At 46.6% G+C, this 27,910-nt stretch overlaps 1 protein-coding gene across 5 annotated transcripts in view; it reads left to right on the top strand.

Annotated features, from left to right (window-relative positions):
* Positions 1-27,910, top strand: part of RNF212 (ring finger protein 212) — a 476,056-nt gene that overhangs the window by 316,716 nt on the left and 131,430 nt on the right. For 3 of the 5 annotated variants that reach the window (XM_063925682.1, XM_063925684.1, XM_063925681.1), the window contains exon 6: positions 6,384-6,433. The exons of the other annotated variants lie outside the window; for them this stretch is intronic. In XM_063925682.1, the coding sequence (XP_063781752.1) occupies positions 6,384-6,433 (50 nt within the window). The remainder of the gene's footprint in view (positions 1-6,383; positions 6,434-27,910) is intronic. 5 annotated transcript variants of the gene reach the window in all.

The raw sequence follows: 27,910 nt of genomic DNA, 5'->3' as shown, positions 1-27,910 counted from the left end.
GCTACCTCTGTGTCGTCAAGAATACTATGCATCCATACCTGTGCTGCATTTTAGTTGTGCGCAGTATATAGTAGGAGGACAGTGCATAATGTTGCTGACCACCAGTATATATATAGCAGTACGTTACAGTAGTCCACTGCTCTACCTACCTCTGTGTCAAGTATACTGTGCATCCATACCTGTGCTGCATTTTAGTTGTGCGCAGTATATAGTAGGAGGACAGTGCAGAATTTTGCTGGCCACCAGTATATATATAGCAGTACGTTACAGTAGTCCACTGCTCTACCTCTGTGTCGTCAAGTATACTATGCATCCATACCTGTGCTGCATTTTAGTTGTGCGCAGTATATAGTAGGAGGACAGTGCAGAATTTTGCTGACCACCAGTATATATATAGCAGTACGGTACAGTAGTCCACTGCTCTACCTCTGTGTCGTCAAGTATACTATGCATCCATACCTGTGCTGCATTTTAGTAGTGCGCAGTATATAGTAGGAGGATAATGCAGAATTTTGCTGACCACCAGTATATATATAGCAGTACGTTACAGTAGTCCACTGCTCTACCTCTGTGTCGTCAAGTATACTATGCATCCATACCTGTGCTGCATTTTAGTTGTGCGCAGTATATAGTAGGAGGACAGTGCAGAATTTTGCTGACCACCAGTATATATATATAGCAGTACGGTACAGTAGTCCACTGCTCTACCTCTGTGTCGTCAAGTATACTATGCATCCATACCTGTGCTGCATTTTAGTTGTGCGCAGTATATAGTAGGAGGACAGTGCAGAATTTTGCTGACCACCAGTATATATATATATATATATATATATATATATAGCAGTACGGTACAGTAGTCCACTGCTCTACCTCTGTGTCGTCAAGTATACTATGCACCCATACCTGTGCTGCATTTTAGTTGTGCGCAGTATATAGTAGGAGGACAGTGCAGAATTTTGCTGACCACCAGTATATATATATATATAGCTGTACGGTACAGTAGTCCACTGCTCTACCTACCTCTGTGTTGTCAAGTGTACTATGCATCCAAACCTGTACTGCATTTTAGTTGTGCGCAGTATATAGTAGTAGGACAGTGCAGAATTTTGCTGACCACCAGTATACATATATATATAGCAGTACGGTACAGTAGTCCACTGCTCTACCTCTGTGTCATCAAGATTACTATGCATCCATACCTGTGCTGCATTTTAGTTGTGCGCAGTATATAGTAGGAGGACAGTGCAGAATTTTGCTGACCACCAGTATATATATATATATATATAGCAGTACGGTACAGTAGTCCACTGCTCTACCTCTGTGTCGTCAAGTATACTGTGCATCCATACCTGTGCTGCATTTTAGTTGTGCGCAGTATATAGTAAGAGGAGAGTGCAGAATTTTGCTGACCACCAGTATATATATAGCAGTACGGTACAGTAGTCCACTGCTCTACCTCTGTGTCGTCAAGTATACTATGCATCCATACCTGTGCTGCATATTAGTTGTGCGCAGTATATAGTAGGAGGACAGTGCAGAATTTTGCTGGCCACCAGTATATATATAGCAGTACGGTACAGTAGTCCACTGCTCTACCTCTGTGTCGTCAAGTATACTATGCATCCATACCTGTGCTGCATTTTAGTTGTGCGCAGTATATAGTAGGAGGACAGTGCAGAATTTTGCTGACCACCAGTATATATATATAGCAGTACGGTACAGTAGTCCACTGCTCTACCTCTGTGTCGTCAAGTATACTATGCATCCATACCTGTGCTGTATTTTAGTTGTGCGCAGTATATAGTAGGAGCACAGTGCAGAATTTTGCTGACCACCAGTATATATAGCAGTACGGTACAGTAGTCCACTGCTCTACCTCTGTGTCGTCAAGTATACTATGCATCCATACCTGTGCTGCATTTTAGTTGTGCCCAGTATATAGTAGGAGGACAATGCAGAATTTTGTTGACCACCAGTATATATATAGCAGTACGGTACAGTAGTCCACTGCCCTACCTCTGTGTCGTCAAGTATACTATGCATCCATACCTGTGCTACATTTTAGTTGTGCGCAGTATATAGTAGGAGGTCAGTGCAGAATTTTGCTGACCACCAGTATATATATATATATAGCAGTACGGTACAGTAGTCCACTGCTCTACCTCTGTGTCGTCAAGTATATTATGCATCCATACCTGTGCTGCATTTTAGTTGTGCGCAGTATATAGTAGGAGGACAGTGCAGAATTTTACTGACCACCAGTATATATATATATATATATAGCAGTACGATACAGTAGTCCACTGCTCTACCTCTGTGTCGTCAAGTATACTATGCACCCATACCTGTGCTGCATTTTAGTTGTGCACAGTATATAGTAGGAGGACCGTGCAGAATTTTGCTGACCACCAGTATATATATATATATATATAGTAGTACGGTACAGTAGTCCACTGCTCTACCTACCTCTGTGTTGTCAAGTATACTATGCATCCAAACCTGTGCTGCATTTTAGTTGTGCGCAGTATATAGTAGGAGGACAGTGCAGAATTTTGCTGACCACCAGTATATATATAGCAGTACGGTACAGTAGTCCACTGCGCTACCTCTGTGTCGTCAAGAATACTATGCATCCATACCTGTGCTGCATTTTAGTTGTGCGCAGTATATAGTAGGAGGACAGCGCATAATGTTGCTGACCACCAGTATATATATAGCAGTATGGTACTGTAGTCCACTGCTCTTCCTACCTCTGTGTCGTCAAGTATACTGTGCATCCATACCTGTGCTGCATTTTAGTTGTGCGCAGTATATAGTAGGAGGACAGTGCAGAATTTTGCTGGCCACCAGTATATATATAGCAGTACGTTACAGTAGTCCACTGCTCTACCTCTGTGTCGTCAAGTATACTATGCATCCATACCTGTGCTGCATTTTAGTTGTGCGCAGTATATAGTAGGAGGACAGTGCAGAATTTTGCTGACCACCAGTATATATATAGCAGTACGGTACAGTAGTCCACTGCTCTACCTCTGTGTCGTCAAGTATACTATGCATCCATACCTGTGCTGCATTTTAGTAGTGCGCAGTATATAGTAGGAGGATAATGCAGAATTTTGCTGACCACCAGTATATATATAGCAGTACGGTACAGTAGTCCACTGCTCTACCTCTGTGTCGTCAAGTATACTATGCATCCATACCTGTGCTGCATTTTAGTTGTGCGCAGTATATAGTAGGAGGACAGTGCAGAATTTTGCTGACCACCAGTATATATATATATATATATATATATAGCAGTACGGTACAGTAGTCCACTGCTCTACCTCTGTGTCGTCAAGTATACTATGCACCCATACCTGTGCTGCATTTTAGTTGTGCGCAGTATATAGTAGGAGGACAGTGCAGAATTTTGCTGACCACCAGTATATATATATATATATATAGCTGTACGGTACAGTAGTCCACTGCTCTACCTACCTCTGTGTTGTCAGTTGTGCGCAGTATATAGTAGGAGGACAGTGCAGAATTTTGCTGACCACCAGTATATATATATAGCAGTACGGTACAGTAGTCCACTGCTCTACCTCTGTGTCGTCAAGAATACTATGCATCCATACCTGTGCTGCATTTTAGTTGTGCGCAGTATATAGTAGGAGGACAGTGCAGAATTTTGCTGACCACCAGTATATATATATAGCAGTACGGTACAGTAGTCCTCTGCTCTACCTACCTCTGTGTCGTCAAGTATACTGTGCATCCATACCTGTGCTGCATTTTAGTTGTGCGCAGTATATAGTAAGAGGAGAGTGCAGAATTTTGCTGACCACCAGTATATATATAGCAGTACGGTACAGTAGTCCACTGCTCTACCTCTGTGTCGTCAAGTATACTATGCATCCATACCTGTGCTGCATTTTAGTTGTGCGCAGTATATAGTAGGAGGACAGTGCAGAATTTTGCTGGCCACCAGTATTTATATAGCAGTACGGTACAGTAGTCCACTGCTCTACCTCTGTGTCGTCAAGTATACTATGCATCCATACCTGTGCTGCATTTTAGTAGTGCGCAGTATATAGTAGGAGGATAATGCAGAATTTTGCTGACCACCAGTATATATATAGCAGTACGGTACAGTAGTCCACTGCTCTACCTCTGTGTCGTCAAGTATACTATGCATCCATACCTGTGCTGCATTTTAGTTGTGCGCAGTATATAGTAGGAGGACAGTGCAGAATTTTGCTGGCCACCAGTATATATATATAGCAGTACGGTACAGTAGTCCACTGCTCTACCTCTGTGTCGTCAAGTATACTATGCATCCATACCTGTGCTGCATTTTAGTAGTGCGCAGTATATAGTAGGAGGATAATGCAGAATTTTGCTGACCACCAGTATATATATAGCAGTACGGTACAGTAGTCCACTGCTCTACCTCTGTGTCGTCAAGTATACTATGCATCCATACCTGTGCTGCATTTTAGTAGTGCGCAGTATATAGTAGGAGGATAATGCAGAATTTTGCTGACCACCAGTATATATATAGCAGTACGGTACAGTAGTCCACTGCTCTACCTCTGTGTCGCCAAGTATACTATGCATCCATACCTGTGCTGCATTTTAGTTGTGCGCAGTATATAGTAGGAGGACAGTGCAGAATTTTGCTGGCCACCATTATATATATATATATAGCAGTACGGTACAGTAGTCCACTGCTCTACCTCTGTGTCGTCAAGTATACTATGCATCCATACCTGTGATGCATTTTAGTTGTGCGCAGTATTTAGTAGGAGGACAGTGCAAAATTTTGCTGACCACCAGTATATATATAGCAGTACGGTACAGTAGTCCACTGCTCTACCTCTGTGTCGTCAAGTATACTATGCATCCATACCTGTGCTGCATTTTAGTTGTGCGCAGTATATAGTAGGAGGACAATGCAGAATTTTGCTGACCACCAGTATATATATAGCAGTAAGGTACAGTAGTCCACTGCTCTACCTCTGTGTCGTCAAGTATACTATGCATCCATACCTGTGCTGCATTTTAGTAGTGCGCAGTATATAGTAGGAGGATAATGCAGAATTTTGCTGACCACCAGTATATATATAGCAGTACGGTACAGTAGTCCACTGCTCTACCTCTGTGTCGTCAAGTATACTATGCATCCATACCTGTGCTGCATTTTAGTTGTGCGCAGTATATAGTAGGAGGAGAGTGAAGAATTTTGCTGGCCACCAGTATATATATAGCAGTACGGTACAGTAGTCCACTGCTCTACCTCTGTGTCGTCAAGTATACTATGCATCCATACCTGTGCTGCATTTTAGTAGTGCGCAGTATATAGTAGGAGGATAATGCAGAATTTTGCTGACCACCAGTATATATATAGCAGTACGGTACAGTAGTCCACTGCTCTACCTCTGTGTCGTCAAATATACTATGCATCAAATACCTGTGCTGCATTTTAGTTGTGCGCAGTATATAGTAGGAGGACAGTGCAGAATTTTGCTGACCACCAGTATATATATATATATAGCAGTACGGTACAGTAGTCCACTGCTCTACCTCTGTGTCGTCAAGTATACTACAAAAGTTCAGTAAAATGACCCAAAAATCAAAATTAAAAGCGTCTGATGAGAAGCGTAAACTTGCCAATATGCAATTTACGACACGGAGTGGCAAGGAACGGCTGAGGCCCTGGCCTATGTTCATGGCTAGTGGTTCAGATTCACATGAGGATGGAAGCACTCATCCTCTCGCTAGAAAACTGCAGTGCCACTCCTAGTTTGTGTCGGCCACTTGGGTCGCTTAGCTTAGTCACACAGCTACCTCATTGCACCTCTTTTTTTCTTTGCATCATGTGCTGTTTGGGGACTATTTTTTAAATCTGCCATCCTGTCTGACACTGCAGTGACACTCCTAGATGGGCCAGGTGTTTGTGTCGGCAACTTTGGTCGCTTAGCTTAGCCATCCAGCGACCTCGGTGCAAATTTTAGGACTAAAAATAATAATGTGAGGTGTTCAGAATAGACTGGAAATGAGTGGAAATTATGGTTATTGAGGTTAATAATACTATGGGATCAAAATGACCCCCAAATTCTATGATTTAAGCTGTTTTTGAGTTTTTTTTGTAAAAAAAACACCCGAATCCAAAACACACCCGAATCTGACAAAAAAATTTTAGGGAGGTTTTGCCAAAACGCGTCCGAATCCAAAACACGGCCGCGGAACCGAATCCAAAACCAAAACACAAAACCCGAAAAATTTCTTGTGCACATCACTAATTATTACCTATAAATGTAGACTTTATTGATGTATACTGTATGTTTATTTCTAAATGAAAAAAAATGTAGATACTGTATGTGATTTTATTGTTTTAGATAGCAAAGTTAGAAGAAACAATTAAGGAGTTGACCCAAGAATTACAAAAGTAAGTTTAATTTTTACTTTTGACTTATATATTTCTATTTAGATATATAGGGCCTGATGTATAGCTGAAGACAAAACAGCCATAGATCCTCCCGCATTGCACGGCCTAAACTAGGATTTTTGCCACCTAGGGCAAGGCAGTAATGTGGCACCCCCCACCCCCCTCCTACTAGTTGTGGTCCTGAATAAGGAGACACCAGTGCATACAGATATGAAATAAGGAGACACCAGTGCATACAGATATGAAATAAGGAGACACCAGTGCATACAGATATGAAATAAGGAGACACCAGTGCATACCTCCCAACTGTCCCGATTTTCGCGGGACAGTCCCGTTTTTTTAGGTCTGTCCCTCACACGGGCCGCAGTGTCCCGCGGTGGGGGGGGGGGCAGTTGGGAGGCTCCTGATCACTCACTGCTCTGCTCAGTTGAGAGCAGAGCAGCGGTGAATAGACGCTGTGCGCATGCGCACAGCGTCTATTCCAGGGAGTTAGAGGGGGCATGCCAGCAGCTCACAGAGCGCTGGCCGTGCCCACTCAGTGATGAAAACGGGGCGTGGCTCGCAATCGCGGACCCTCCCTGAAGCCACGCCCCTTACGCGCCTGCCACGCCCCCTTTTCGGGCGCGCTACGTGCGCCAAGATGTCCCTCCTTCCTGAACTTGAATGTTGGGAGGTATGCCAGTGCACACATACATGCAATAAGGAGACCCCAGTGTACACAGATATGCAATAAGGAGACACCAGTGTGCACACCCCAGTGTACACAGATAAGCAACATGACACCTGTACACCAGAACAAATATGCAATTTTGACACAGTATACACAGCATACTTGCCTACCCTCCCGGAATGGCCGGGAGGCTCCCGAAAAACGGGTGACCCTCCCGGTCCCCCGGAAGAGCAGGCAAGTCTCCCGATATCCGCTGGTCACCCCCTGCCCGCCGCCCACTTAACGAGTAAAGTGGGCGGTCCGGGCAGGCGATGACGCGATTCTTGTTGAATCGCGTCATCGTAACCACGCCCCCTGCTGTATAATGCCGGTAATCGCGGCATTACACAGCGGGGGGCGTGGCTTAAATGGCGCTGTCCAGAAGCCACGCCCCGTTCCACCTCTGGTCCGCCTCCGTTCCGCCTCTTGCCTGCCCCCCTGTCACGTCACCTCACTGCCCGCCCCCCTTGCTGAGCCGACGGGCTGCTCTCTCCCGGAGAGAGCAGCCCAGAAGTCGGCAACTATGATACACAGATATGCAATCAGGAGACCCCAGTGCAGCCATGCAGATATGCAATAAAGAGACACCAGTGAACACCGATATGCAATAAGGAGACATCAGTGCACACAGATATGCAATAAGGGGCTACCAGTGCACACAGACACTGTGTGCACTAGTTGAAAGCAAAACAGCCATAGATGCTCCCGCATTGCAGGGCCTAAACTAGGATTTTTGTCACCTGGGGCAAAGCAATAATTTGGCACTAAGTTGTGTCGACTCAACGACCCATACCCTACACAGATATGCAGGATGTGAATCCTGAGTTGTTGTATGGGATCTATGTCACTGTATAGTGCACATACAACAGGGACAGCATCAGGCTGCTCTTACCGTGCAGAAATAAATGAAACAAGTAAATTATGTGATGGATGGGCTGCTACTTGACACAAATGAGCACAACAATGTTTAGGGTCTTTTAAATGAAAAAATGTGGACTCCAGCATGCCTGCAGTGTAATAATAGGAAGCTGACCCTGGCTTACCCTATAGCCATCTTCAGATGATCTGGAGAAGTAATTCAGCGCTACAAGTCTAATGTGTAGCGCTCTCCATAAGATGGTCCGGCTGCAAGTAGGAAGATGATGCCGTGGCTCCAACGGCGCCCTCTCATGATTCACTGTACCTGGGTGAGAGTTCTCAGTTACCGTGCTGCACACCGCGTCCGGAAATTATCAGTTCTGTATGACACGCAAAGTCCAACAGAGTCTATGGTGATGCTCTCTGATAGGTCCAACAGGTTTCATCATAAACTGATTACCACCTGGTTGCGCCCCTGCTTATTGCAAACATGGGAATAAATGCGTGTATTTGCCCTTATCTACAGTTGCATCTTTATGGTCCACCTTCCCTCTATCCATACACTTGATCTAGTATTTCTCATAATAATAGGTGTGGATATGCGTTGGCCCGGAACCAGGCGTGTATATGCTTACCTCCTGCTCTGAGTAGTCCGGAATTCTGACGATATGCTCAGTTACTCCTCTTCCGTTGCAAGTGTAAATGTGACTGTAATACACATGACTCTGCATCAACCACACTTGTGTACTCCCAGTTCTGGAGCATGCGCAGTGTGAAAGCATGCACGATATAGGGGTCATTCTGAGTTGTACGCTCGCTAGCAGATTTTAGCAGCATTGCACGTTCTAGGCCGCCGCCCTCTGGGAGTGTATCTTAGCTTAGCAGAATTGCGAACGAAAGATTAGCAGAATTGCGAATAGAAATTTCTTAGCAGTTCCTGAGTAGCTTGAGACTTACTCCTACACTGCGATCAGCTCAGCCCGTTTTGTTCCTGGTTTGACGTCACAAACACGCCTTGCGTTCGGCCAGCCACTCCCCCGTTTTTCCAGACACTCCCGCGTTTTTCCCTGACACGCCTGCGTTTTTTAGCCAACGCCGGGAAAACGCTGAGTTGCCGCCCAGAAACGCCCCTTTCCTGTCAATCATTTACCGAACACCAGTGCGACTGAAAAGCGCCGCAGACGCTACAGCAAAACAGCTAAGTTTTTAGTAAAATAACTAAGCGCATGTGCTCTGCGTACCATGCGCATGCGCAGTTAGCGACTAATCGCAGTATAGCGAAAATCGGCAACGAGCGAACAACACAGAATGACCCCCATAATCCACATACGGCGTGCTTCCAACTCAGCACCATACCCATAGTTGCTGGGAATTAGAGACCACTTACTTTTAAGTAATTACATTTCTGCTGCGGGGTACACTGGGCTCCACAGGGAATGACATTGGGGTGTAGAGTAGGATCTTGATCCGAGGCACCAAACAGGCTAAAAGCTTTGACTGTTCCCAGAAAGCATAGCGCCGCCTCCTCTATAACCCCGCCTCCGTGCACAGGAGCTCAGTTTTGTAGTTGGTGCCATGCAGTGTAGGCATACAACAGGTGGGCTGCTCCAGCAGCACTCAGAAGAGCTTAAGTGAAAAATGAAGACTTCAAGGGCCGCAGCAGAGACACTGTGAGTGTTAGATGTCAATCAGACATCTCCTGCTGCAGCTCCATCACGTTCCCCAGCGTCACTGTATACTCCCGCGCCCTGGTTGCCGGGTACTTACAGCGGAGGCCCCGGTTTTCTTCAGTCAGGCACACACACCACCGCAGCTCTCCAGGATCGCGTGGCCGCATTCAGGGAGAAGGTAAGTGGGTCCCCCAGGTGGGACCCGCTGTAAACCGCGATCCGGCGCGGCAGGTGGGAGGCAGGCCGCGCGCGCTGGCGTGGACACTGTGGCAGTACAGGGACCCCACTAGACCACCAGGATAAGGGCACAGGTCGGATTCTCTCAAAAATCTGTTTGCTAAGGCCCACAGTACCCGGTGGTGAAGTCCAGCAAGGGGATAAGGCTCTGACCTGTAGCCCCTCCCTCAACCACAGGGCGCCATTTAGAGTAAATGTTCCCGCCCTGGAGCTGCATGTCTCTCTCTCCCTCACTCCCTGTCAGCGTTTGGGCACCATTAGGTCAAGTTGAGCTGATCCTGGGACTGTTTGGGCAAATCCTCCTCTGTAAAGCCTCCTGCATGTCAGCGCTGTGCATTTTACAGGACACCAAAGTATTCTACATGTCTGTTGACAGTGTTAGTTAAGAAAAAGTGCATTTAGGGTTATTTAGTACAAGTACTCTGTGATATACATCCAGTCTTTACTGTGCATTGTTATATCTATTGTGTGTATAGCTATACTTAGTTTCTCATACGTCCTAGAGCAGGCTTTTTCAACCAGTGTGCCGTGGCACACTTGTGTGGTGCGACCTGTTGCAAGGTGTGCAGCGGAGCCAGAGTAGCTTCCTGCACCTTCAGAGTGAACTGTTGGCCCGAGCTCTTCTTAGAGGATTAGTTGTACTCCGGCCGTGACCCATGCCTTGAAGATGCGGCGGTGTGATATCATAGGTCACGGCCGTCACATCTCACCACCCAGCCAGCCCTCCTGCCTGCATACATATCTTCCAGTTCCTGCCTGCATACACAGCTTTCCTTGCCCACCAACATCCACACCTGCCCGACTGCCCGCAGCTCAATATTCGCAGCACTCCACTATGAAACACCCCCACCACTGAGGGACAGGAAGGAGGACAGCTGACCGGTAGGGGCTAATATTTGTTATTTTAGTTCTCTTGTGGGGAACAATAGGATTTATGTGGAGAGAATAAGGATTTATGGGGGGAATAATGTGAATAATTCATGTGGGGAGCAATGTAATTGATTTATGTGGGGAGCAATAGGATTTATGTATTGAGCAACATGATTTATGTGGGGAGCAATGTGATTGTTTTTTTTGTGTAGGCCAATGTATGTGTGGATTTTTTTATTACTGTGATGGCCAATGTGTGTGTTTTGTTTTTTCCTGTGGGGAACTTATGGTGTGCCTTGGCAATTTTAAATATTGGTGGTCATTCCGAGTTGTTCGCTCGCTAGCTGTTTTTAGCAGCATTGCAAACGCTAGGCCGCCACCCTCTGGGAGTGTATCTTAGCTTAGCAGAATAGCGAACGAAAGATTAGCAGAACTGCTACTAAATATTTTCTTGCAGTTTCTGAGTAGCTCCAGACCTACTCCTAGATTGCGATCAGCTCAGTCCGTTTAGTTCCTGGTTTGACGTCACAAACACGCCCTGCGTTTGGCCAGCCACTCCCCCGTTTCTCCAGATACTCCCGTGTTTTTCCCTGACACGCCTGCATTTTTTAGCACACTCCCGGAAAACGCTCAGTTACCACCCAGAAACGCCCCTTTCCTGTCAATCATTCACAGATCAGCAGTGCGACTGAAAAGCGCCGCACGAACAACAGCAAAACTGCTCAGTTTTTAGTTAAATAACTAAGCGCATGCGCGCTGCATATCATGCGCATTTAGCAACAAATCGCAGCATAGCAAAAATCGGCAACGAGCGAACAACTCGGAATGACCACCATTGTTCGGTGTGCCGTGAGTAAAAAAAGGTGAAAATCACTGTCCTAGGGGATGCTGGGAACTCCAAAAGGACCATGGGGTATAGACGGGATCCGCAGGAGACATGGGCACACTATAAGACTTTGAATGGGTGTGAACTGGCTCCTCCCTCTGTGCCCCTCCTCCAGACTCCAGTTAAGCTCTGTGCCCAGAGAGACTGGACACACACTAGGGGAGCTCTCCTGAGTTTCTCTGAAAAGACTTTGTTAGGTTTCTTATTTTCAGGGAGACCTGCTGGCTACAGGCTCCCTGCATCGTGGGAGTGAGGGGAGAGAAGCAGACCTACTTCTGTGAGTTTCAAGGCTCTGCTTCTTAGGCTACTGGACACCATTAGCTCCAGAGGGTCTGATCACTTGGTTCGCCTAGCTGCTCATTCCCGGAGCCGCGCCGTCACAACCCTCACAGAGCCAGAAGAAAGAAGCCGGATGAGTATTAGAAGAACAGAAGACTTTAGTGACGGCAGAAGACTTCAGAGTCTCTGAGGTACCGCGCAGCGGTCGCGCTGCGCGCCATTGCTCCCACACACAAGCGGCACTACAAGGGTGCAGGGCACAGGGGGGGGCCCCTGGGCAGCAATTATACCTCATATATACATCCTGACAAAGAAGTATACAGTGCATAGGTACTATATACAGACCCCCGCCAGTATAAAAAGATGAAAAATCAGCGGGACTGAAGCGCGCCGAGAAGGGGGCGTGGCTTAGCCCTCACAACTCTATACAGAGCCATTTTCTCCTCACAGAGACGCTGACCCGCCAAAACAACTAACGGAGGGGGGCACAGTTGTTTAGTGCACTATGGGTTCATATAGCACTAATATATATATATATGTGTGTACTGTATGTATATATATATACATACAGGTTGAGTATCCCTTATCCAAAATGCTTGGGACCGGAGGTATTTTGGATATCAGATTTTTCCGTATTTTGGAATAATTGTATACCATAATGAGATCTTATGATGATGGGACCTAAATCTAAGCACAGAATGCATTTATGTTACATATACACCCTAAACACACAGCCTGAAGGTAATTTTAGCCAATATTTTTTATAACTTTGTGCATTAAACAAAGTGTGTCTACATTCACACATTTCATTTATGTTTCATATACACCTTATATACACAGCCTGAAGGTCATTTAATACAATATTATTAATAACTTTGTGTATTAAACAAAGTTTGTGTACATTGAGCCATCAAAAAACAAAGGTTTCACTATCTCACTCTCACTCAAAAAAGTCCGTATTTCGGAATATTCCGTATTTCGGAATATTTGGATATGGGATACTCAACCCGTGTGTGTGTGTGTGTGTATATATATATATATATATATATATATATATGTGTATATATATATATATATATATATATATATATGAGCGTGTGGTTAATGAGTTGTTTAAAGTTCTGTGTTTTCCCTGTCAGATACTGGAATCTACCCATTATAACGATTTAGTACACGGTTGTCGACATATGTGAGTGCTCTGCCACAAACAGCTATGGGAATCCCTCTGTCGGCATTGCCGACTCCTGATGGTACTTGATTCAGTAGATGAAGTGTCAGCATGTCGGTAGTTGTGAGCTTTTCCAAAGTAAACACTGTATGGGAGACACAGTCGTAAGTGGGTGACCCTGTCGCCACCAACTGTATGACTGGGTATAAATTAACATGATAATGTAAAAAACCTATACCTGTATATGTATATATATGTATGGTACGGATCCATGGAGCTGTAGCTTGAGCACAGACGTGGTGGTATTTGTGGGGGAGTGATATTAAAATTATGTATATATTTCCCTCAGACCCCTCTGGGTCGCAAAAATGTTATTTTGCCCGGTTACTACTCCCTGTTGTCGACGAATACTATGTCTTATGTCGACCATAATGTTTCCTGGTTAGATCCACAACATTGGCATTCAGTACATGTTCATACACATTCAGAACACATTAATGTCACTAGGGACCCTGCTGTTTCTGACAAAATACATATACATATGATGTATATATAGAATATGTGTGTATATATGTGTATTTAAATATGTATATTCATATTACGATTTCTAATGAATGCTGAAGTAAAGTTATTCCTTTTTATGTGCTGATCACTCTGTTGATGAAGCTCTAGGTCAGCCGTGACGAGATGGTCTTAAATCCTCACGAGGAGTACGAGTGTTTATTCTTTTCCCGCCATGGATAGAATAAAGTGAAAGTCAACCCCTGGTCTCCACAGGGCCCTGTCACAAAGGATCGTATACAGGAAGCTAAGTGATATTTTAATTATATGCTTTGATGATATTTGCATTACATAAGCATGGGGGAGTGCTTGTATTCAGAAATGGTCGGTTACCTGTTTATCCGATATAATTACCCTGGGGAGAGATGGGATATTCCTTAAGTTGAGTCTTATCTAGAACATTGCAGCATGCTGCCGTGCGACTACAAGAGGTATGGACTGACTCTGAGGAATACTGGAGTATCTTCCCTATGGAGGTGTAACCTGGTTTGGGGATGGCTTTGTTAAGTTGATCTCGGCAGATACCACTGGTAAGTCTACCTTCTTGAGCTATGTTCCCTCACAACGGTTGGTGACGCATTTTTTGTGGGATGCAGTCATTTTGACCGGTTGGATACCGTTGTTTTCCCTTCTTTGCAGGTAGGGGACGGTGAAAAGGTAAGAGGTCTGCAGCCTTTTCAAGTTCGCAGAAGCAGATATCGTCCTCTGTTTCTACTACATCCACCGCATGTCGCTGGGTCTATCTTGCTGGAGCCCACACCGGTGGGAACTCGTCTAATACTCTTCAGTCAGTCCTAGAATGGACTTGGACCAGTGAGTTAAGAATAGAGTCCAAAGGGGGACATACTGGAGTTTCCAGATGATTCCCCTCACTGTTTTTTCAAATAGGTCTTACCGATTCTCCTCTGGACGGGGAGGTAGTATGCGACGCCATACAATAGTTGGGTCAGGATCAGGACATTGTCCTGCTGTCCCTGTCACACAAAAAAAAAAAAAAAAAAGCTGTTATTCAAGCTTTTTCGTGCTTCTGAGCCCGGACAGCTCGTCAATTGAACTACAAGATGGAATCTCTCAGGTCAGGGATCTCCAACCTGTAAAAGAAGAAAGAGGGTTTAAATGTGGTTCCGTCTGCATTAAGCTTACCTGGTTTTGCTATTCAGGATTGTCATTGCCATTTCACCGGAGGGATGGCAGTATGATGGTTTTCCTTCAATAGTAAGAACAATCAAAAGTAGCTGGTGATAAATGAATAGGCGCACCACACCCCACATAAACAGCCAAAAAGCCTCTCAGAAGTGACACCCAACTTCTCAAACAAATGTAGAGGAAAGACAATATAGAGACTTCAATGGGCACTCAGTAAGGTTACATAAACACAAAAGAAAAAGTAAAAGTGAGTCACTTCCACCAAAATGGATGATATCTTCCCTCAGATGGATCTTTCGACAGCAATACAACAGTCCCAAAGATTCTTGATTCTTTTCCTCCTTCCAGATAGATTCCTTTTATCAGTTATTCGGAATGTACCCAAAAAGGAAAAAGACAATAATAGTGTAATCCTGTCAGATTTAGCAGCACAAGGGTGGTTTAAGGTTGCACTTACATTTCAGAAAAAGAGTGAAGGCATATATCTCACTCAATGGTGAGTAATTTCCTGGTTTAAGATGATCCTTTCCCTCCTCAAATAGGCTTCTAATGGACAATCCTCCAATGCAATACCACCAAATAAAAAAACAAAACAATAATGGTGCAAGTAACGTCTTTTTTTTAAAAACAACAATATCTTTAATTAATAGCACTCACATTTATAAAAACAGACACAAGCATATCTACCCAACATCTGGGTCCAGGAGTTGGAAATCAAGCAGCAGGTTATCCTCACAGATGGAAAAGAGCACGTGCAGTAATGGACAAACCAGTCTCCTCAACACAACCCCGAGTCCACAGTGAATGGTGATGAACAGCAGCTTAACGTGTTTCGAACCTCAAAGGGTTCTTCCTCAGAAGCATGCTGAGATATTGTTGTTTTTTTTTTAAAAAAGACGTTATTTGCACCATTATTGTTTTTTTTTTTTATTTGGTGGTATTGCATTGGAGGATTGTCCATTAGAGGCCTATTCGAGGAGGGAAAGGATCATCTTAAACCAGGAAATTACTCACCATTGAGTGAGATATATGCCTTCACTCTTTTTCTGAAATGTAAGTGCAACCTTAAACCACCCTTGTGCTGCTAAATCTGACAGGATTACACTATTATCGTCTTTTTCCTTTTTGGGTACATTCCGAATAACTGATAAAAGGAATCTATCTGGAAGGAGGAAAAGAATCAAGAATCTTTGGGACTGTTGTATTGCTGTCGAAAGATCCATCTGAGGGAAGATATCATCCATTTTGGTGGAAGTGACTCACTTTTACTTTTTCTTTTGTGTTTATGTAACCTTACTGAGCGCCTATTGAAGTCTCTATATTGTCTTTCCTCTTCAATAGTAAGAGCCATTATTATTCTGTACTGGGACGCTCTCCTGACTACGGCGAGGTCAAGAAACAAGTGGTGCAAATCATTGTTTCTCTCTGACAGTTCTTCAACACAGAGAATCGCTGTTTATACCAAAGACGCAGATGTCGGCGTTGGGAGTAAGATTAGATACTGAACTGTTATGAGTTTGTTTTTTCCTGTGGGAAAAGAGATCTGAGGATCCAGAGTCGGATCAGATTTGCAACAGGGTAAACCCATCAATACGTTCTGTTGATGAAGAAGATGGTTGCTGCCTACGAGGCCATTCAGTGAGCAGGTCAAATGCCAGAGTGTTTTTTGCGGGACCAGTTGGACATGTGGTCCGAGTCTCACCTGCACATGCACCGGAAAATAATCCTATTTTCCAGGACCAGGATATCTCTCCTGGGGTGGCTGCACAGTACTCACCTCCTAGAGGGACGAAGGTTCGGGATCCAGGATTAGATCCTGGTGTCCGTGGATACAAGTGTCCGAGGCTGGGGAGCAGTCTTTCCAGGGGAAGATTTCCCAGGGGAAAAGGTCAAACCGGGAAGTTTGTCTGCAATAAGCATTCTTGCATTAAGAGCTATTTACAACGGAACATCTTCTTCGCGATCTGTCCGTCTTAATTCTATTGGGCGACTTAACAACAGTGGCGTAAGTAAGCCGCTAGGGCGGAACGAGGAGCAAAGCGGCAATGGCAGAAGCCGCATAAGTTTTCCGCTGGCCGGAAAGGCATGTAAACGCTCTATTAGCGGTCTTCGTTCCGGGAGTCGACAACGGAGAGGTAGACTTCCTCAGCAGACACGATCTCCATCCAGGAGAGTGGGGTCTTCATCAAAAAGTTTTCACAGAAGTGACAAGTCTTTGGGTAATTCCTCAATTAGACGTGATGACGTCTCGCCTCAACAGGAAACTTCAGGGATATTGTTCCAGATCAAGGGACACTCAAGCAAAAGCAGTGGACGCCCTCGTGACACCATGGGTGTTTCAGTCGGTCTATGTGTTCCCTCCACTTTCACTCTTTCCGAAGGTGATAAACATAAGAAGAACAAAGGTTCCGGCGATCCTCATTGTTCCGGTCTAGCCAAGGAGGGCTTGGTAGCCAGATCTTCAAGATCTACTCTTTGAAAATCCCTGGCCTCTTCCTCTACGAGAGGACCTGTTACAGCAAGGACCGGGCGTGTATCAAGACTTACCACGGAAGCATTTGACGGCATGGCGGTTGAACGCCATATACTAGCCCGAAAGGGTATTTTCCGGTGAAGTCATTCCCACATTGCTTCAGGCTAGGAAAGGAGTAACGGCGAAGCTTTACCACCGTATTTGGAGGAAGTATGTGTCTTGGTGTGAATCCAAGAAGGCTCCTACAGAAGGATATCAGCTGGGTCATTTTCTCCATTTTTTGCAAGCAGGAGTGGATGCAGGCCTAAAGTTAGGCTCCATTAAAGTGCAGATTTCAGCCTTATCAGTTTTCTTTCAAAAAAGAATTGGCCACCCTTCCAGAAGTTCAGACTTTCGTGAAAGGAGTGCTGCACATCCAACCTCCATTTGTGCCCCAGTGGCACCATGGGACTTTACCGTGGTGTTGCAGTTTCTTATGTCACACTGGTTGGAACCTTACGAAAGGTTGAGTTAAAATTTCTCACTTGGAAAGTGGTCATGCTGTTGGCCTTGGAGTATGCAAGGCGGGTGTCGGAATTAGCGGCTTTGTCTCACAAGAGCCCTATTTGATCTTCCATGTCGATAGAGAGGAATTGAGAACTCGGCAACTATTTCTCCCGAAAGTGGTTTCTGCGTTTCACATGTACCAACCTATTGTGATCCCTGTGGCTACAGAAGCTTTGGCTGATTCGAAGTCTCTCAATGTAGTCAGAGCTTTGAATATTTAGGTCGCCAGACCGGCTCAGATTGGGGAAACAGAAGCTCTGTTTGTCCTGTATGTTCCCAACCAAATTGGGGTTCCTGCTTCTAAGCAGACTGTTGCACGCTGGATCTGTGATACGATTCGGCATGCTCATTCTATGGCTGGATTGCCGTTACCGAAGTCGGTGAAGGCCCAATCTACCAGGAAGGTGGGCTCTTCTTGTGCGGATGCCCGAGGAGTCTCAGTGGTTTAACTTTGCTGAGCAGCTGCTTTTGCTAAGTGCTACAAGTTTGTTACCCTGGCTGATGAGGACCTAATGTTTGCTCAATCGGTGCTGCAGAGTCGTCCGCAATCTCCCTCCCGCCCGGTCTGGAGCTTTGGTATAAACCCCATGGTCTTTTTGGAGTTCCCAGCATCCTCTAGGACGTATGAGAAAATAGAATTTTAATACCTACCAGTAAATCCTTTTCTCTTAGTCCGTAGAGGATGCTGGGCGCCCGTCCCAGTACGTACTGTATCTGCAGCTATTGGTGGTTACACTCAGATGGTGTTTCTTTTCAGTCAAGTCTGTTGCTGAAGTTATTCATACCATGGCATACGGTATGCTATTATTGGTCGTGTTTACACACAGGTTGTGTTACATTTTCGGTCAGCATATTGCTGTATATTTTTCATGCCATCGGCTGGTGTTCTTTTGAATGCCACGTTCTGCGGCATGTTCGAGGTGTGAGCTGGTATGACACTCACCGTGTTTAAACAATAAATTCTTTCCTCGAAATGTCCGTCTCCCTGGGCACAGTTCTCTAACTGTAGTCTGGAGGAGGGGCATAGAGGGAGGAGCCAGTTCACACCCATTCAAAGTCTTATAGTGTGCCCATGTCTCCTGTGGATCCCGTCTATACCCCATGGTCCTTTTGGAGTTCCCAGCATCCTCCAAGGACTAAGAGAAAAGGATTTACCGGTAGGTATTAAAATCCTATTATTACTCTGTATTGCTAGTCCAGTGCAGTTTTATTGCATGTCATAATTTCTGCATTGTACAATGTGACTGTGTGTGTGTGTGTGTGTGTGTGTGTGTGTGTGTGTGTGTATAGCTGCTGTGTGACCTCCATTTCGTGTATCTCACTCAGATTGCTATCCCTATATTCTGTAACCTGAGGGGGCTAAGTGCGTCAGGATTATTACTTAATATAGGTGTTTCACAAGATATACTTATTGTGTATTTTTCTCTGTGATTTTTAGTCACCATATACCTTTGGAACTCTCTGTTTGTACTACACAGGGTGTTATTGTCAGGTGTTGTGCTGCTGATATTGTACTGGGTTGCCTTGAATTGAGCTTTCAGATATGTCAGCTACAAGATGAGACGGAGGTGGGGCTGATCCCACATTGCGTGGTGGTGACGCTGCAGACACATTAGAGGAAAACATTGCAGCAGAGGGTTCAGGTTCTGGGGGTTCCCTACCCCCCGGTGAGACCGTAGCAACAGGGGTGCATGATGACCCACCTTGGGCTACTTTCTCCATGTTATTGAATACGCTGGTAACTACACTTACGCCCCCTATGGGACCTCCTGTGCCAGTGCAACCGCTTATGGTCCCTACGGTTAATCCGCCATGGGCAGATCAACTGTCCACTCAGTTACAGCAATTGGACCAATCACTGACTAAACAGAAATCTCACCCTCGCCCGCCTAAGACCAAGGTGTCCTCTAAGCGGGCTATTACTTCCTCACAATCCACCAACGTCCCAGACACCTCGTCTGATGAGGATGGCGTTCATACTGACCCCACAGACACTGATACTGATAATTCTGATGGGTAATCTGTTTCACAGGTGGATGTTCCTGACTTGTTGGAGGCTATCAGGATAATTCTTCAAATTACTGATGACCCAGAGCCTGATACTGCCCCTAAAAAAACAGACAGATTTAAACGTCAGAAAATGGTTAAACAAGTTTTACCTCACTCTGACCATTTAGTTGACATACGTCAGGAATCCTGGGAAAAACCAGGAAATAAATTCACGCCTCACAAGAAGATGCTGGCTCGCTATCCCCTCGCAGCAGAGCTAAGTAAACATTGGTAGACACCCCCGCCAGTGGATTCGCAAGTGGCGTGGCTGGTGGTATCCTCAGCTCTGCCTGTTACTACCGTCACGTCTCTGAAAGAACGGACGGATAAGCGTGTGGCAGGTTGTTTAAAGGCGATTTACACCTTAGCAGGTGCTGCGCATCGGCCCACCATTGCAGCGACTTGGGCTGGAGAGGCTATTGAAGGCTGGGCTCAGGAGTTGGAAGCTGAGCTGCCTTCCAACGCTTCTGATCATGCTAGACAATGTCTTTCGTATATTGTCACAGCTTCTCATTACATTAAGGAGGTGGCTTCTGATGCCGGTATTCTGGCGGCCAAGGCTTCTACTACATCCATTTTGGCTTGCAGGATTTTCTGCTTGCGGTCCTGGTCTGTAGATCTGGACTCTAAGAAAACCCTGGAGGTACTCCCTTTTAAGGGAGACATTCTTTTGGGAGAAGACCTTAACAAGGTAGTGGCTGACTTAGCCTCTGCTAAAACAGCTTGTCTACCTAGTACTGCTCCTTCTGTACCGAAGGCTAAGAGTACTTCCTTTCACTCCTTTCGTCCTTCAGGAAAAGGAAAGGGTAAGGCGTACCCAAAACAGGCTCGCATTTCCAAATCCACTAAGCCCAAACCTAAACGTCCCTAGGCTGCCCGTCAGCCTGCTACCAAAACAGACAATCCTGCTGCATGAAGGGGCGGGCCTCCCTCTGGGGAATCCCAGGGTGGGGGGCCGACTTCTAGGGTTTACCCAGGAATGGTTGAAGACCACTTCCGATGCCTGGGTACGGGAAGTCATCACTCGAGGTTACGCCTTATCCTTCAAGAATCGTCCCCCTCATCGATTTTGCCTGACAGACGTCCATTCGGATCAGGTGAAGGCAAAAACTCTTAATTCGGTGCTACAGTCCCTCCTGGACACAGGAGTGGTAGTACAGGTGCCTCTGGCTCAGATAGGCAAGGGGTACTATTCACCGCTGTTCCTAGTCCCGAAACCGAATGGGTCCTCTCTGCCCATCCTCAACCTCAAGTCCTTGAACAAATTTGTGAGGGTCTCCATTTTTCGTATGGAAACTCTTCGCTCTATTGTTCTGGCCCTGGAACCTGGGGATTATATGGTCTCCCTGGACATACAGGATGCTTACCTGCATATTCCCATTGCAATGTCACATCAGCAGTACCTTTTGGTTTGCGGTTGGCAACCTCCATTACCAGTTTCGGGCATTACCTTTTGGTTTGACCACGGCTCCGCGAGTCTTCACCAAGGTCATGGCGGTAATGACGGCTGTACTCGGCCGTCAAGGGGTCAGGATCCTGCCATATCTGGACGACTTGTTGATCCTGGCGAATTCCCCAGAAATTCTCCTACGCCATCTGGATCTGATGCTCCAGTTTCTGCAAGCCCACAGGTGGCTCATCAAGTGGAATAAATCTTCCCTGGTCCCTGCTCAGAGCAGGGTGCACCTGGGGGCATTGTTAGATACTCTCACAACCAGCGGTTGTTCTTGTCTCAGGAGAATGTCCTGAAACTTCAGGACAGGATTCGATGCTTCCTGTCTCATCCGCAAGTGTCGATACATTCGGCGATGCAAGTGCTAGGTCTCATGGTGTCGGCTTTCGACATGGTGGAGTACGCTCAATTCCATTCCCGCCCTTTACAGAAATTGTTTCCTGCCAAGTGGGACGGCCTGCCTCACCGGATCAGGTCTCACATGATCTCCTTGTTTCCGGAGGTCCATCTGTCACTGAGCTGGTGGCTTCAGGACCAACGATTGAGCAGGGGTCGTCCCTTCTGTGTCTCCAACTGGGTCCTTCTGATGATGGATGCCAGCCTGAGAGGTTGGGGCGCGGTGTTGGAGCAACACTCCCTTCACTGTCGGTGGACCAAGGAGGAGTCTATCCTCCCGATAAACATTCTGGAACTGCGGGCGGTGTTCAATGCTCTGAACTTGGCCACCATTTAATACAGAACAGACTTGTTCAAGTACAATCGGACAACGCCACCACGGTGGCGTACATAAATCATCAAGGCAGCCGCATGGCAATGAGGGAAGTTTCAAGAATTTTTCAGTGGGCAAAACGCCATCTGCCAGCCATATCCGCAGTGTTCATCGCGGGGGTCCTAAACTGGGAAGCGGACTTCCTCAGTCGTCAGGACGTACACGCCAGAGAGTGGAGCCTCCATCCAGAAGTATTTCAACTCCCTAGTGGACAAGTGGGGCCTCCCAGATGTGGACCTGATGGAGTCTCGACACAATCACAAGGTTCCGGTCTTCGGAGCAAGGACAAGGGATCCTCAAGCAGCATTCGTGGACGCACACTGGCAATTCCATGGAACTTTCAGCTGCCATACGTGTTCCCTCCGGTGTCACTCCTGCCCAGAGTATTAAGGAAATTCAAGCAAGAAGGAGGAATCCTACTTCTGATCGCTCCAGCGTGGCCCAGGCGGCACTGGTTCTCAGACCATCATGGTCTATCGTTAGAGCGTCCTCTTCTGCTTCCACAACGACCAGACCTCTAAGTTCAGGGCCCTTGTGTCTACCAGGATCTGGCCCGGCTGGCTTTGACGGCGTGACTCTTGAAGCTTCCGTCTTGAGGGCCAAAGGATTTTCTGAGGCGGTCATTCAAACTATGTTAAATGCCCGGAAACCGGCTTCTGCTCGGATTTATCATAGGGTCTGGATTTCTTACTTTGCTTGGTGCGCCACTAACAATTATGCCGCTTACAAGTTTAGTACGGACAAACTTTTGGCCTTTCTACAACAGGGCCAAGGTTCATATTTCTGCCTTGTCGATTTGGTTCCAGAGAAAAATTGCAACTTTAACTGATGTTCATACGTTCACTCAGGGTGTGTTGCAGATTCAACCTCCCTACGTCCCGCCTGTGTCCCCTTGGGACTTGTCAATTGATTTGGAGGTGTTGCAAGGGTCTCCGTTTGAGCCTCTGGAATCTGCAGACCTTGAGTGGTTTTCTCTTAAGGTATTGTTTCTGCTGGCTATTGCCTCTGCTAGACGGGTGTCGGATTTGGGTGCCTTGTCTTGTAGGTCACCATATCTGATTTTTCACCGTGATCGGGCGGTTCTTAGAACACGTCCCAGGTATTTCCCTAAGGTGGTGTCTTTTTTCCACCTTAATCAGGAGATCGTGGTTTGCCTCTTCTGAATTGTCTTTCAAAGAGCGGTCTTTGGATCTGATACGGGCTCTCCGTATCTATGTGAAGAGAACTGCATCCCTTCGGAAATCTGATTCTCTCTTTGTACTATTTGGTTTTCACAAACGTAGCTGGCCTGCTCGCAAGCAGACCCTGGCCAGATGGATTTGAATGGTGATTGCACATGCTTATGTACAGGCTGGCCTTCCAGCTTCTACTCGGTCTGTTGGACCTTCTTGGGCGGCCCGCTGTGGTGCGACCCTTGAACAATTGTGCAAGGCGGCTACGTGGTCCTTAGTGAACACGTTCATAAGGTTTTATGCCTTCGATACATCCGCCTCCCAGGATGCTTGCTTTGGACGTCGGGTTCTTGTGCCCACTACAGTGCGTCCCCTCCCATGAGGAACTGCTTTAGGACATCCCCAATGTCATTCCCTGTCGAGCCCAGTGTATCCCGCAGCAGATAACGAGATTTATGGTAAGAACTTACTATTGTTAAATCTCTTTTTGCGAGGTACACTGGGCTCCACAGGGCGCCCACCCTGACGTACTTAGCTTCTTTGGGTTGGTATGGCATTAGCCGCTGACACTTTCTCCTGTTGTGAGAATGTGGTGTATGTGGCTACTAACGGTTGTCATCTCTTTTACCTGCTACTGCATTGGACTGGTTAACAAAAACTGTACTCCTGTGCACAGAGGCGGGGTTATAGAGGTGGCGGCGCTATGCATTCTGGGAACAGTCAAAGCGTTTAGCCTGTTGGTGCCTCGGATCAAGATCCTACTCTACACCCCAACGTCATTCCCTGTGCAGTGTACCTCGCAGAAAGAGATTTATCAACGGTAAGTTCTTTCCATAAATCTCGTTTTTTAATTGAAATACACATACAGAAAAAAACTCAAATATCTATAGTGTTACAAGAGTATTCTTGAGATCCATGTTGTAAAAATAAGATTTTAAACCTACCAGTAAATCTATTTCTCCTAGTCCGTAGAGGATGCTGGGGACTCCGTAAGGACCATGGGGAATAGACGGGCTCCGCAGGAGACATGGGCACTAAAAAGAACTTTAGATATGGGTGTGCACTGGCTCCTCCCTCTATGCCCCTCCTCAAGACCTCAGTTAGAGAAACTGTGCCCAGAGGAGACGGACAGTACGAGGAAAGGATTTTTGTTAATCTAAGGGCAAGATTCATACCAGCCCACACCATCCACACCGTATAACCTGGATATACGAACCAGTCAACAGTATGAAACAAAACAGCATCAGCCCGAGACTGATCAAAACTGTAACATAACCCTTATGTAAGCAATAACTATATACAAGTCTTGCAGAATGTAGTCTGCAGTGGGACGGGCGCCCAGCATCCTCTACGGACTAGGAGAAAAAGATTTACCGGTAGGTTTAAAATCTTATTTTCTCTTACGTCCTAGAGGATGCTGGGGACTCCGTAAGGACCATGGGGATTATACCAAAGCTCCAAAACGGGCGGGAGAGTGCGGATGACTCTGCAGCACCGATTGAGCAAACATGAGGTCCTCATCAGCCAGGGTATCAAACTTGTAGAACTTTGCAAAGGTGTTTGAACCCGACCAAGTCGCTGCTCGGCAAAGCTGTAATGCCGAGACCCCTCGGGCAGCCGCCCAAGAAGAGCCCACCTTCCTAGTGGAATGGGCCTTTACCGAATTTGGTAACGGCAATCCAGCCATAGAATGAGCCTGCTGAATCGTGTTACAGATCCAGCGAGCAATAGTCTGCTTAGAAGCAGGAGCACCAACCTTGTTGGCTGCATACAAGACAAACAGAGACTCAGTTTTCCTCACCCTAGCCGTTCTGGCTACATAAATTTTCAATGCCCTGACCACATCAAGGGACTCGGAATCCTCCGAGTCCCGCGTAGCCACAGGCACCACAATAGGTTGGTTCATATGAAAAGATGAAACCACCTTGGGCAAAAATTGAGGACGAGTCCGCAACTCTGCTCTGTCCACATGGAAAACCAGATAGGGGCTTTTGTGAGATAAAGCCGCCAATACCGACACTCGCATTGCCGATGCCAAGGCCAACAACATGACCACCTTCCAAGTGAGATACTTAAATTCCACCATTTTAAGAGGCTCAAACCAGTGAGACTTAAGGAAACGTAACACCACGTTAAGGTCCCAGGGTGCCACTGGAGGCACAAAAGGAGGCTGGATATGCAGCACTCCCTTCACAAAAGTCTGTACTTCCGGAAGAGAAGCCAATTCCTTCTGAAAGAAAATGGATAGGGACGAAATCTGAACCTTAATGGAGCCTAATTTTAGGCCCACATTCACTCCAGTCTGTAGGAAGTGAAGGAAACGGCCCAGATGGAATTCTTCCGGAGGAGCATTCCTGGACTCACACCAAGAGACATACTTCCTCCAAATACGGTGATAATGTTTTGCTGTCACGTCCTTCCTAGCCTTTATCAGAGTAGGAATGACCTCATCCGGAATGCCCTTTTCCGCTAGGATCCGGCGTTCAACCGCCATGCCGTCAAACGCAGCCGCGGTAAGTCTTGGAACAGACTGGGCCCCTGTTGTAACAGGTCCTCTCTGAGAGGAAGAGGCCACGGATCTTCTGTGAGCATTTCCTGCAGATCCGGATACCAAGCCCTTCGAGGCCAATCTGGAACAATGAGAATTGTCTGTACTCCTCCTCGTGTTATGATTCTCAATATCTTGGAGATGAGGGGAAGAGGAGGAAACACATAGACCGACTGGAACACCCATGGTGTCACCAGGGCGTCCACTGCTACCGCCTGAGGGTCCCTCGACCTGGCGCAATACCTCGGTAGCTTTTTGTTGAGGTGTGACGCCATCATGTCTATCTGAGGCAGTCCCCACTGACTTGCAATCTCTGCGAAGGCTTCCTGATGAAGTCCCCACTCTCCTAGATGTAGATCGTGTCTGCTGAGGAAGTCTGCTTCCCAGTCGTCCACTCCCGGAATGAAGACTGCTGTCAGAGCGCTTACATGATTTTCTGCCCAGCGAAGAATCCTGGTGGCTTCTGCCATTGCCACTCTGCACTTTGTTCCGCCTTGGCGGTTTACATGAGCCACTGCGGTGATGTTGTCTGACTGAATCAGAACCGGTAGGTCGCGAAGGAAAGTCTTCGCTTGACGAAGGCTGTTGTATATGGCCCTCAACTGCAGTACGTTGATGTGAAGACAAGTCTCCTGGCTTGACCAGAGACCCTGGAAGTTTCTCCCCTGTGTGACTGCTCCCCAACCTCGGAGGCCCGCGTCCGTGGTTACCAGAACCCAGTCCTGAATGCCGAACCTGCGACCCTCCAGAAGGTGAGCACTCTGCAGCCACCACAGGAGAGATACCCTGGCCTTGGGGGACAGGGTGATCATCTGATGAATCTGTAGATGAGACCCAGACCACTTGTCCAGAAGGTCCCATTGAAAAGTTCTCGCATGGAACCTGCCGAATGGAATGGCCTCGTAAGTCGCCACCATCTTTCCCAGAACTCGAGTGCAGTGATGCACCGACACCCTTTTTGGCTTCAATAGGTCCTTGACCAAAGACACGAGTTCTTGGGCCTTTTCCGTCTGAAGATAAACCCTTTTCTGGTCTGTATCCAGAACCATGCCTAAGAAAGGCAAACAAATCGTTGGAACCAACTGTGACTTCGGGATATTGAGAATCCAGTAACTGTTCTCTCGATCTCGCTTTTATTAGGAGATCGTCCAAGTACGGGATAATTGTGACACCCTGCTTGCGCAGGAGCACCATCATTTCCGCCATCACCTTTTTGAAAATTCTCGGGGCCGTGGAAAGCCCAAACGACAACGTCTGAAATTGGTAATGACAATCCCGTACAGCAAACCTCAGGAACGCCTGATGAGGCGGCTATATAGGGACATGAAGGTATGCATCCTATATGTCCAGGGACACCATATTATCCCCCCCTTCCAGGCTGGCGATGACCGCTCTGAGCGACTCCATCTTGAACTTGAACCTTTTTAAGTATAGGTTTAAGGATTTTAAATTCAAAATGGGCCTGACCGAACCGTCCGGTTTCGGGACTACAAACAGGGTTGAGTAATACCCCATCCCCTGCTGCAGCAGGGGGACTTTGACCATCACTTGCTGAAGACACAATTTTTGAATTGCATTTAACACTATCTCCCTCTCTGGGGGAGAAGCCGGTAGGGCCGATTTGAAAAACCGGCGAGGGGGCACCTCTTCGAATTCCAACTTGTAACCCTGGGAAACAATTTCTATTGCCCAGGGATCCACCTGTGAGTGAACCCAGACCTGGCTGAAAAGTCGAAGACGTGCCCCCACTGGGGCGGACTCCCTCAGCGGAGCCCCAGCGTCATGCGGTGGATTTTGTAGAGGCCGGGGAGGACTTATGCTCCTGGGAACTAGCTGTGGTTGGCAGCTTTTTCCCCTTGCCCTTACCTCTGACAAGAAAGGAAGATCCCCGCACTCTCTTGGGTTTATGCGAGCGAAAGGACTGCATCTGATAATGTGGTGTTTTCTTTGGCTGTGAGGAAACATAAGGCAAAAAAGTTTATTTACCTGCCGTAGCCGTGGAAACCAGGTCCGTGAGACCTTCCCCAAACAATTCCTCACCCTTGTAAGGTAAAACCTCCATATGCCTCTTCGAGTCGGCATC

The sequence above is a fragment of the Pseudophryne corroboree genome, chromosome 6 (genome assembly GCF_028390025.1).
Source record: "Pseudophryne corroboree isolate aPseCor3 chromosome 6, aPseCor3.hap2, whole genome shotgun sequence".
Taxonomy (NCBI): domain Eukaryota; kingdom Metazoa; phylum Chordata; class Amphibia; order Anura; family Myobatrachidae; genus Pseudophryne; species Pseudophryne corroboree.
This window is presented reverse-complemented; position numbering and strand designations above follow the sequence as displayed.